The 12292-nt window shown below is 32.0% G+C and overlaps 2 protein-coding genes across 2 annotated transcripts; both read left to right on the forward strand.

The window, feature by feature from the left end:
* Positions 1-8542: 8542 nt before the first annotated feature.
* Positions 8543-9505, forward strand: LOTGIDRAFT_162017 (hypothetical protein; the record flags this gene model as incomplete). The annotated part of the gene is made up of 2 exons (XM_009057955.1): positions 8543-8688; positions 9298-9505. 2 exons carry the CDS (start codon positions 8543-8545, stop codon positions 9503-9505), a joined length of 354 nt encoding a protein of 117 aa, XP_009056203.1.
* Positions 9506-10147: 642 nt separating this feature from the next.
* Positions 10148-11652, forward strand: LOTGIDRAFT_162018 (hypothetical protein; the record flags this gene model as incomplete). Its single annotated transcript, XM_009057956.1, has 2 exons — positions 10148-10871; positions 10979-11652. 2 exons carry the CDS (start codon positions 10148-10150, stop codon positions 11650-11652), a joined length of 1398 nt encoding a protein of 465 aa, XP_009056204.1.
* Between the last annotated feature and the right edge of the window lie 640 nt (positions 11653-12292).

Consider the following 12292-nt stretch of genomic DNA (forward strand, 5'->3'; position numbering starts at 1 on the left):
GTCTGTCATCCAAGCACAGGGCGTTTCTCCAGAAACCACCGAATATTTTGTTTGAGAATTGAGATATCACTTATCCCACCTCTGCCACCAAGAAAACCCTATATGTAGCGTGTAACTGGATTTATTAATCTGGGGTTGGGGTTTTGCTATACAGCCCCAGAATCACGCAAAAATCTCTCCGTTAAGCAACTGTCAGCTCAAAAGTGTCAATCAAAGAAACAAGTGTTTAAAACTTTATATATGAAGATATCAATTATCTACATTCAAATACGACGATACACGTTATGAAAAATGGTGTTAATAAAAATAAATGGGCGCTGCTACGAGACACAAATTGCATAACATGAATCACATAGCACAGTCCTATACACAAATTGAATTGGTCTAAAATAGGAACCACGAACCAAAGCACTGTCCTATTCACAAAGTGGCACAAAATCACAATCACGTATAATAAAAACAATGCACAATAACCCAAAATATTTGGGGTGGCACACACATTAAAAATACCGCACTAAATTATACTGGAATATCACAAATCACAAAGGATCATCCAGAAAATGCCGAATAAAAGAATTAACACTGGTAAGAATAATCACAAAGGACCGCCCGATAAAAATTGGGTAATGAGGTACCGCCGATAAAGCTAGTCACATAGGACCTTCGGGGTATAGCTCATAGAGAAAGACTTCTAACCTGCTGAGAGCACACTCTCTTTCTCTCTCTCTTTCTGAAGAATCATTCGTCTGCTTGTGTTTATATAGCGAGAAAATCTCGCGAGATCGCAGGTAACCGTTATCTCGCAGCAGCGTGAAATTACGTGACAATAATAAAAATTACGGATTTAATAATGAATATGTACAAATGATAAAAATAAATAAGGATAATGATATAAACAAGAAAAGTAAATAAGGGACGAAGACGGGAGCAATGTGAAGTAAGCCAAAGGTTAATTAAATTTTGCAAAGTAAATAAAAGCCAAAAAGATAAAAGAATAATTTTGATTCATCACAATATCTCCTTTTATTGGAAGATTTTAAGTTTTTATCGATGTTGGCACAGAATACATTACAGTCACACGAGGTCTGACGAAAGGAGGTAAATTTATCGGTTGTTTCCAGGGCTTGTGCTATTTCTTGAATCGCAGCGTACTTCTTGTTCCTATCTGAATAGTCGGGCGAAGAAATCATAAACAAACAGGCAGATTGCGACCACATATCTACTAAAATCTGCTCCTTCTCCACAGTCCAAAATTTTGTGTTGGTGGATTCACTGGACGTCGCCATTTTGAGTGTCATTTGGTCTGGCTTCGATCGCTGGTCTTTCGTCGATGAATGTTCAGCGCTAATGTTCGTTAAAAAATCAAATATGTTTGATTTCACGAACCTGTTTGTTCGTGTTTCTGTAATCAGCAGACGGTGAAAACAATGATCGAAACAAAATTTTTACGATTGTTCGCTTAAAATGTTCCTCGTCTGCGTTGGGCTTTAGCTAGAATTTTAGTGATAATCTTATTGTCAGAACAGAGTAAAGAAATAGGTCGGTAGTTTTTCAGTAGTCTTGTCTGTCCCTCCCCCTTATAAGCCTCATGGTTTTAGTCAATTCCCCTTGAAAAAATATATTGTTAAAAAGTTCACAAAGATCATGACCTAAAACATCCCAAATTTTCTTCATAAAAAGGTTTTACTTAAATCATTAATCCCTGGAGTCTTACCATTCTGAAAGTCCTTAATTGCCACTAAAATTTCATCTTTAGTAAAGAAAGTGTCATTTATGAGGGATAGATCAGTGTCGGTGAGGGGTGTCAGTGGACAGAAAGATAGTTGTGAACGTCATGTTCGTAAATTATTTTTAAAATACCCTCCCGGTTTGTAATTACATCCCCCCTTAAATTTTCCAGTTTAATATAATATTTTTACATTTTTTATCACTATGTCTTTATACATATGTACATTTTCTTCATCGATAATAACATGATCAGTTTTTGCTCTTATGTACACCCCCTTATTTACAAACGAGTTCTCTTTTTCTTTCTTTGCATAGAATAGCCAAATAATCTTGCCCTCCTCTCACCAATTTAGGTAATTCTGAAAAAGTTTTTGGTCTTGCCAAACCCCCAAAAGTAAGAAATAGTGTTTTGTAAATTTTAACTTTGTAAAATAGATTCCTTTAATTTAAAGTATCCTCGTCGTGAATATTTACTCTAATAATACCATAAAGATGGCCGCCAGGGAGAAGTGTGTAAAAAATCTCTGTGATTTACTTCAAGTTTAACCTTAAATGTACAGTGGAAAGGAAAATGATTCTCTATAAGGAAAGCATTCTAACTGTATGTGATATATGTAAGTTTTATTGTCTTTCTATATAATCTAATCTTCATGATAGCACATATAATTGTATGTCAAAGAATGGTTCAAAGCAAAAACAACCATAAGAGCAAAACTTCAAAAAGGCCTAGAACTAAAAGCAATGAAGACAATGACCATGTAAACAAACTTTACATAAACGATGCTTTAACAAGAAGAATTTGTGAATAAACCGAGGAGTTAGAAAAAAGAACCAAAACATTTGTGGTGGTATAGCACTGTATTTAAAACCAGAGTTTGAACAATACTATCACGTAGTTTAAACTATAGATATTGGAATTCTTGTAACAAAAATTTATAAAGAGTTACTGAAATCTGGCAGATTTCTCTACAACATATTTTTGGTATATATACCCCCTGAACACTCCAAAGTATTTAAAGATATAGATGAAAATTTTTTCGATATCATAGAAGATTTGATAAGTGAATATTCCAAATATGCTGACGTTATGTTTTGGTGATTTTAACGGCAGAACTGGAGAAATATCCGATGTTCTTTACAATGACTTAGAATCATATGTTCAAATTGACAATAATCAATGTTGTAATAATGTTGATAAATCTGAAATACGTCCAAAGGTTTCCAAAGATAGAATAGTAAATAGACGGGGTAAATGTATTTTGAATTTAAGAAAATCAATAAACTTCATGATTGCAAATGGTAGATTTGGGTATGACATTGACATTCTGCTCTAAATTGGGCCAGAGTGTCATTGATTATTTGCTTATTCCAAATTCATTCCAAAATCATTTTACCACCAAATATTTTCAGATCACGAACCAATTACTTTTATGACTGAATTAGAGGTCAATAAAGTGATTGAAAATGAATCAATACCCAAAAACAGTTACTTTTTACTAATTGGGATTCAGAAAAATTTGGTTTATTCCATTCCCAAATAAGTTTAACAGAAAAAAAATGTATATAAAAATTCTATATAACGAAACTCGAAATAAATATAATTGGTTTAAAAAGGTTAAGAAATACAAATATAGAAAGAATTTCTAACTTAAAAGTATGTAATTTAACCAAAAATAACTAGTTTTGGTCCTACTTTAAGAGCTCTACTAGTAAAACTAAATCTAAACTTGAAACAAAAGACTTATACGAACACTTTAAGGGTATACTGGGTTAAGCATCTACATCACTGATGAAGAAATTCTAAAATCAAGCGAAAAATTAAAACGTGGTAAAAGTTGAGGCAAAAATGATCTTCCACTAGATTTTTTCATTGGTGGTGCGACACTGTTAATACCCCTTCTATTAAAAATATTTAATTATATTCTGGATAATAATGATTACCCTAAATCATGGTTTAAAGGGATACTAATACCTATTCCTAAAAAGGGTAATCTTGATAATCCTGATAACTCCAGGGTTATAAATTGATAAAATATTCAAATACCATAAATTCTAGATTATATTAACTGGGTTGAAGAAAATGATATGATTCCAATATTTCAGTTTGGATTCATAAGGGGTAAAAGCACAATAGATGCCATCTTTATCTTACATGGAAAAATCTCTTCTGTCTTAAATGATAACGGAAAGTTATATTGTGCCTTCATTTGATAGACGACTTTTTGAACTAACCAAAATAGGAATTATTCAGATTTAAAAATATGCATCCCGCATAATGTCCAAGTTTGTACATGATCGGTCACTCATTGGACTTCTGCTGGTAATTCTCTTTTAATTTAGCTAATTATTAATTAATTATGGACATGTGAGACAAACTGGTATTTAGAGTCATTAGAGCACCTCTACTTTCTATTCATATAATAAAATAAGAGAACCCATCTTTAACAGTTATCTTGGAGTGAAGCATCATGTATGATATAAATGATTTTATGCATACTGGATTTTCATCTGACATAGTTAGATTCAATAGTTATCTTTTATATATTATTTTATTTGCGGATGACACTGTTATATTTGAAAGTCAGAATCTATGATGAAGAAACTTTTGAAAAAATTTCAGTCATACTGCAATACTTTGAATTTGGAAATAAATGTGGATATAATAAAGGTAGATGTTTTCCGCACAGGCAACTCTAAGTAGACTTTCAGATCAAGGTCTGAAGGCATTGGCCTCAATTCATTAGTTTCACCAGTATTGAACTATGGTTGCGAAGTATGGGGTTTTGTCGATTCACCTTCTAATCAAATTAATTTCAACTTATCTTCATTTTCACTAATAAAACGAAAACTTATTAATAAATCATGATATCAGGATGTTGAAAATTCCAATAAATTACATTTCTACTGACTTTGATAGACCTGATGATGAAATTCTTAACCTTTTAGATATATGCCTTAGACGGAATGATTTTATATTTACTGACCTCAGGAACTACCATGGGTAAAGGGTTCATATGCTATGAATTTCGGGAATATTTCAACAATCTCAACTCTTACCACCCTTCTGTAAAATTAACTGCAAATCTTAGCAAAAATAGCATTGACTTTTTAGATACAACAGTTTTTAAAGATACCAATTTTCCTGAAACCAATAAATTTGATATCAAAGTACTTTATATAGAAACCTATATCCACCAACACCAGCATAATTAAATCTTAAATTTTACGCTTTTACTGAATTTGTACACGATCTAGTGACTTTGAGAATACATGGTCTTTGATTTCAGAAAATTACATGAAAGGGGCTATTTTAAGCGATATCTCAGAAGTATTAAAAGCTCTACTGTAGCTGAAATACGTGCAAAAGAAAGTATTGTGAATTTAAATTAATACCTCCCTTTGAATATCGCTATTGTCTATTGTTCCGATTTTGATCCAAACATCCCAAGGGGAATTTCTTTTCTGCTCATTTCAGATTATCTAGAGTTTAAAGTGTACAGAACACGGATTTACGAACATTTAATTATAAACATACATTTTTTTTTTCAAATGAAAGAACTTAGAACTTTTAAGTCCTGTGCCTTTGCTTTCATAGCTTTTTCATTAGAACAAAGTTACAACCTTTACTCCCTCGTCCAGGCCTAATTTTCATAAATACAGATTCAATATTTCATACACAACAGAATAAGTCACTGGTTTGCCTCAAATACGTCTACTTTCAGAGACAGTCCTGAATATATATCCTTTTGATAATAAAGTTAAAAAAAATGCCTACACACAACATTTAGAAAATTAGCGGACAAACGACATTTTTTAATTACAAACATATTATGACTTTCCATTATTAATTGCTACCTTTATACTTTTCAGTGAATTGTTTGCATAGATATAAGAAAAAAATATACTGGAAGCATTAATTTTTAATTTTTTTAGTTCTACCTGTCCAAATTATTTTGTTTTAAAAGTCGTAAACAAAACTTTAATTGTATAATTGAGACGAACCATCAGTTTCAGACATCGAAAATACTGATCCTAATAGGTGAGACAGGTTGGTAACTCATACATCTGTGATGTCTTCTTCTTATAATATAACTCTATGAGACAGACTTACAGAAATTATAATGACAATATATCCTCAAAATCCTGTTGCGTGAGTAAATTTACCTTCTGCCCAGGATGGAAGTTTCACATCTCCGACAGCTTGACCATTCTGTCTGAATCCGAAATCAACAATCTGCAAGACATATTTAGAATAAATGTATCATTAACAAATGAAAGTTTTTAGCTAATTTATACAGGTCAAGGCATGCATGTGCAACTTATCTTCATTCTTTGTGCAAGGATGGAAAATTAACGAAAACTAACTGGTTAACTAACGAAACAATATACAAGATGCCTATCCACACAGCAGGTAAATCAAGTATGTGTATAATCCAATTCTAAATATGATGGAAATATTGAATTTATGATGTGTGCATGCGCATTACCAACTTTCTTATTTCTTATCTGAATTTCATCAAACTTGGTATATAAGTGTTTAATATAATTCTAAATTTTTGGTGTGCCCATGCGCATTACCATCTTTCTTATTTCTTATCCGAATTTCTTCAAACTTGGTATGTATGTGTATAATATGATGGAAATATTGTATTTTTGTTGTGTGCATGCGCATTACCAACTTTATTATTTCTTATACGAATTTCATCAAAGTTGGTCTTTATTAATTGACAAACATTCTTTTATTCCAAGTCAATATACTTGATGCAGAAAAGTATTTAAATCAATGTAATTGCAATAGACCATCTTAGTATGTACCTGAATGTCGTAACACGCCCTGCATCAGTACTGTTAATAGAACATTTATTTTTTTTTTTTTTCATCCCAGGAGCTTAGTTCTTGGAAACAGCAACAGGTATGGCAAAAAAGATTTCACCATGTTTTATAACTTGTGGAGAATTGTTGAATGAATTTTCTGAACAACATGAAGCAACGGAAAATGGACTCTAGAGGGCATGTTTCTCAGTGATTTTGATCGGGTTTCTATCATTGTATTTCTTGTAACAAAGGGCAAATGATAGCAGTTAAAACATTTTGATTTTCGAAAAATTCGTTCGATACTTGTTATTTCCGAAATTAATCAAAAAATACTATTTCGATTGTTATTTGGCAGATTGTCTAGAAACTTACATGGAATAAAAGCACACATTCAAAAATTCATCATTCCAGTTTCAATGTTTGTACTTCTGGTGGAATAGATTTATCTCAAAAATAACATATGTATTATATTACCACACTTAATACCTTGTGACCTTCAAATCTCATGACCTTAAGTTTCATATGGCCGAAAGTTTAAGGTAACATCTATCCATTGGTAGTTTCATTTTTCGTTTCCAGCGTTAACTTTTGGTTTTATAGGCGATTGAAACTTGTGAAATTTTCCTTTAACGAGCTCTAGCAGCGACCATATCAACGTTTGAACAACAATTCTTACAGAAACATAATCTACACATCCAGAGCTTTTTAACATGCATACCTTACATTCAAATTCAAAACCCCATTCACTTAACCCTTTCAGACTACAGTTTTTCCATGTAATCTTTAGTTGAGGAATACACTTTATTTTAGAAAACAATCAAAGTCAGGGAAGCATATACAAATCTGCCAGTGGTATTTTAAAATACCATAAACCCCAAAACCAATGGATTTTTTGAAAGACCATATTTGACTGTTTGCAAAAACAATGTGATCTTCAATGAATTACCACAATAAGATTGCTGTTGTTACCACGAAAACAGGGTGGATTTTGAATAAAAGAGACAAAACACAGTATTCCAATTTAAAAATCAAAATTTTCTCTTTCAATAATATTGCAAGATCTCTAAACCTTTTTAACATTATAATTAACAATTAAAATCAACAATTAACAAAGATTTTTACATGTATCAAGTAATATATTTGTATAATCCTCTTCTTCAACAAATACAATTATAACATAACAATTATAAATATCACAGAAAGGTAGTCTTTATTGTGACAAAATTTACTTAAAGATAGTGGACCACAGCCATATACGCCCACCATGGCATGCGGATGGTAAAAACGAAACATCCATTTTAAGTTTCATCAAAATCGGTTGAAAACTAAGAGAGTAATAGCATATTCAAGATTTTGGGGCATGGGAAATAACTCTGCTTCTAATGGTCGAAAATAGCTCAAATTTGAACTTGATATTTGTTTCATGAATATGTATGTACATACCGAATTTCATTTGATTCCTTCTAACACTCTAGTTTTTAGAGTGTTTACGAGCAATTGATGTTGATAGAAACTCTTACTGTATAGAAGTTAAAGGGCCATAACTCCTCAAAACTGACGTAAGAGGCCTAAATCTTGAAAAAGCCTTAAATTCAATCAGAAGTAAACTAAACTTTCTCAAACCTTTCGATTTAGATCCAATAACATCCATTTTAAGTTTCATCAAAATCGGTTGAAAACTAAGCGAGTAATAGCATATTCAAGATTTTGGGACAAGGGCAATAACTCAGTAGTATAAGAGTATATAGATAGGGAGCACTTTTTATAATTTAAAGAAAAAAAGTCACTTTAAAACGTCAAAAAGTGATTTTTTTTTTTATAAATTATAATCCCTCATTTCCTCAGAAGCGCAAGCTCTTGGATCTGTAGCAAAAGCAGGAGTAAATATGAGCGAAACAGTGAAAAGATCTAAGTTAAAAGAATTACAACATATAAGAGAAATGCGAAATAAAAGATTAGAAAACAAAAAAGGCAATGGTTTTAAAATTATTGGATAAAAATGTCCATGATAATTGCTCAAACTCCTAAAACTTATTTCGGTTCTGACATTAAAAAATCATTAGGTTCTCTTCCCGGATTTCCATGGGCAAAATACCCCGGAGAAAAACATCTTCCCGGTCATAATTACACTGGTCCAGGTACAAGGTTAGATCTGCGATTAGACCAAAATGATAAACCAAACCAGGTGAAGAACCTGTCAATAGAGTTGACCCGCTGCACTTAAACACGACATATTATACAGAAATAAAGACATAACAAAAAAATGATAATCGAACTTGAAAATATTCCAAATCCAACTTTCAAAGAGAGAATTCAAAGAGCATTAATCATTAAACTCTTGAAAGCAAAGATGAAAATGGGTATGGACTGATGAATGGGAAGTAACACTGTTTTTTATTTACTTCAAAGTAAAATACCAACCAGTTTATACACGGTTAGGTTTTCTAGAGTATTATTGATTTAATAATTACCTTCAATGCCCGGTAACAATCAGTCGTCTAGACTATTGTTGACTGGATATACGTCACTAAGTAACAGATGGTTGTATAACATATAACATTCTGCCTATGCCACGTCCGCATAGACAGACTAAACTCTCAACTATTAACACTGTCTCAATTTTGTTACGCTGGAAGAATAGGAATCTAATCATACAAAATCAAGGTATGTTCTTTGTTTGATTTAATCATAAGACTAGAGGGTGGATTAAGATTATTTGTTGTTTTTCAAAATATCAATTTTGTTCTATTCCAGACACAAGTTTAATAGATGTCAAAATTTCATATCACGAAGAATATTTAAACCATCGCAGGCAGTGGGGGATATAAAGAGGACAAGAATTTTACCAAACTCTGTGACAAATATCCGAGGTTTCAAAATTGTTGATACAGATTTCGAAAATAGAACAAGTGTTGAAGAACAAGCATTTTCGAAAAGGATAAAATATGTGACGTATATCTAGCGATACTATAGGAGTGGTCGTAACCCTTGACCCTTGAACTATGACTACCAATAGTGTCACAGGGGAGATAACTCTGAAGTATATCTAGCGATTCTACAGGAGCAGTCGTAACCCCTTAACCCTTGAACTATGACTGGCAATAGTGTAAGAGGGGAGATAACTCTGAAATATATCTAGTAGAAGTGTATATCAATATACATGTAATTGTTTATGTTTTAAATTTCCTTGTATTTATTAAAACTTACTTTGGTTTTTTGTTATTCTTCTTGCATTTCCATGGGGGGTAAATGGTTTCAAATAATAGGGTAAAACCTATCTTTAAAAATGGCAGAAAAAAATTACAGATTAGATCCGATCTTTCAATTATATGATCCAATTCGTTATTCGTTTAATAAGAAAAAAGAGGATTACATTATCATATCACCAACCGTTGGCTCTAGGTCTGAACTTAATGATGGAGGTAGGGTCACTTTCGAGATTAATTCATTATCGAATTTGTTGCTTCTGTCTGATGCCTATTTCAGATGCGATTTCAAAATCAAAGACGGAACTCCTAATGAGAATCGTGTACCACCACAACGTTAGAAAAGAGTTTTAAAAGAACCGGTAAGAAATGTTCCAAATGATGCAAATGAAGATAGAATGAGAGCTATTGCTCAAAACATAATAGAAAGAGTAGGACGAGCAGGTAATCATGGATTTGAAAAACGAGTACTTAGTACAATAATGTTGGAACACAGAAAAGTTTCCATAGGGTTACCATATAAAATTCATCTACAAAGAGAAATCAATGATGATAAGATATTCTTTGGAGGGAATGCTTCAGATGCAAAATTAGAAATATCGAATCTCCAACTTTACATACCCGTAATAACACCATCAATTGAAGTAGAAACGAGAATATTCAACTCATTAACTAAAGATATAGAAATAGCATTTCTTTGTCGCAATACAATAGGTAGCATAAGTTTAACTGGAGAATCCACTACATGGCCAATCACTAACACTATTAAACCAGCAAGATATTTAATGGTTGGCTTCAAGAACTTACCAGATTCTCAAACGAATAACAATAATATTTTTAGAGCAGCAATGAACCAAACTCAAGATCCTATAATCCGTAAAGTTCAAGTAAGATTAAACAACGATAATTATCCTAACCAACCTTTAACAAATAATCCAACCACGAAGGATTATAATGAATTGTATAGAAACTATAAAAACATGTGTGAATTATTTGGAAATTCACCTCAGTTTGAATATCACCCAATCTTCTGTTTTGATCTATCAGCTCATCAAGAAGATCTTTTCAAAACAGGGGTGAATATAAATATTTATATTGAAAAATCACAAGGAAATGTAACAGGTTATTGTTTATTATTAGAAGAAGCAAAACATTCAATTAAAATATCCGACAGACGGATGATTCGTATAGAATAATCATTTAAATTACCCTCTTAAAAATGAAACCAGAAACTTTAGTAAAAAGAATAATAGAAGCTATCGAAACGGAATCACCAACTACAATAACATTCAATGGCAAAAGGATTAAAATATCTAAAAAAATTATTGATAAATATAAACATTGTAAAGTCCGTGATGATATAGATTTGGAAAGAATTGACAAGAGTGTAAAGGAAGGTGGATTTTTACCTTTCCTACCTTTAATATTTACTGGTCTGGCCGCAGCAGGTGCGACAGCTGGTGTGGCGGCAGGGATAACACAAGCCATCTACGCCAAGAAAGCAGCTGATGCTGAAAAAAGTGAAAAACGTAGACATAATATGGAAATGGAAAAAATAGCTCAAGGTTCGGAAGTAGCAGATATATTAGGGACAGTTAAAGAATTTGGAAATCGATTTAGTGAAGAAACCAAGAAAACAGTTAAAGAGGGATTAAGTAATCTAATAGATAAAATCGACACAGGAGAAACGAAGGTCAAATGTAAGGGTAATGCTATATTTTTTAAAAACAAACATTCTGGAGAGGGAATCTTTCTTTCAAAGTATAAAGGAGAAGGAGTGATTTTTGGAACAAAAATATGGAATAAAAAATGGGAAAGAAATTTAATCATTCAGAAATATTTCCTAGTAATCCAATGCTCATGTTTATATGCGGTAGCTCAGGTTCTGGGAAAACTTATCTGACCTTTAACATGTTGACAACACCAAAACTTTTAGATTTCGATTCATTATATATCTACACACCAACACCAGAGCAATCATATTATCAATTCCTCAAAGCTTTAGAATATATACCAAAGAAAGACGTTCAAGACATATTTAAATATCATGAAGACAATGACGAGATAGAAATAAAAGATATCTTAGATACATATATAAAAGAAAAGAATCCATCTTTCTATCCAACGGATATAAAAGTTTTTCTTACGAAAAATGTTAATGATTTAGATTTGTCTAAAATTGATAGTGAGCGAAAGCACTCAATAGTGTAGCACAAAGAAATCAAGCTGTTCAATAAGAATTCTTCACAAAGGAAAGAAATCACAACTGTCACTGCATATACCAATCCCAATCTTTCTACGGTATGGATGCAATGTTCATTCGAAAAAATGCAAATTGTTTTTGATTATTCGAATTGAACGACAAAGATTTATCTCAAATTATTCAGTCAATTAATCACGGAATGGATAGAGATACATTCAAAAAGGATTGTTAAGCGCAATGGAGAAACCCAGATGATCATGGATATATATTTGTAATACTAGAAAACCTGCAGGTGAAAGAGTTATGACAGATATATGTTAATTTCATTTCTTTAAAAATG

The sequence above is a fragment of the Lottia gigantea genome (genome assembly GCF_000327385.1).
Source record: "Lottia gigantea unplaced genomic scaffold LOTGIsca_32, whole genome shotgun sequence".
NCBI lineage: Eukaryota > Metazoa > Mollusca > Gastropoda > Lottiidae > Lottia > Lottia gigantea.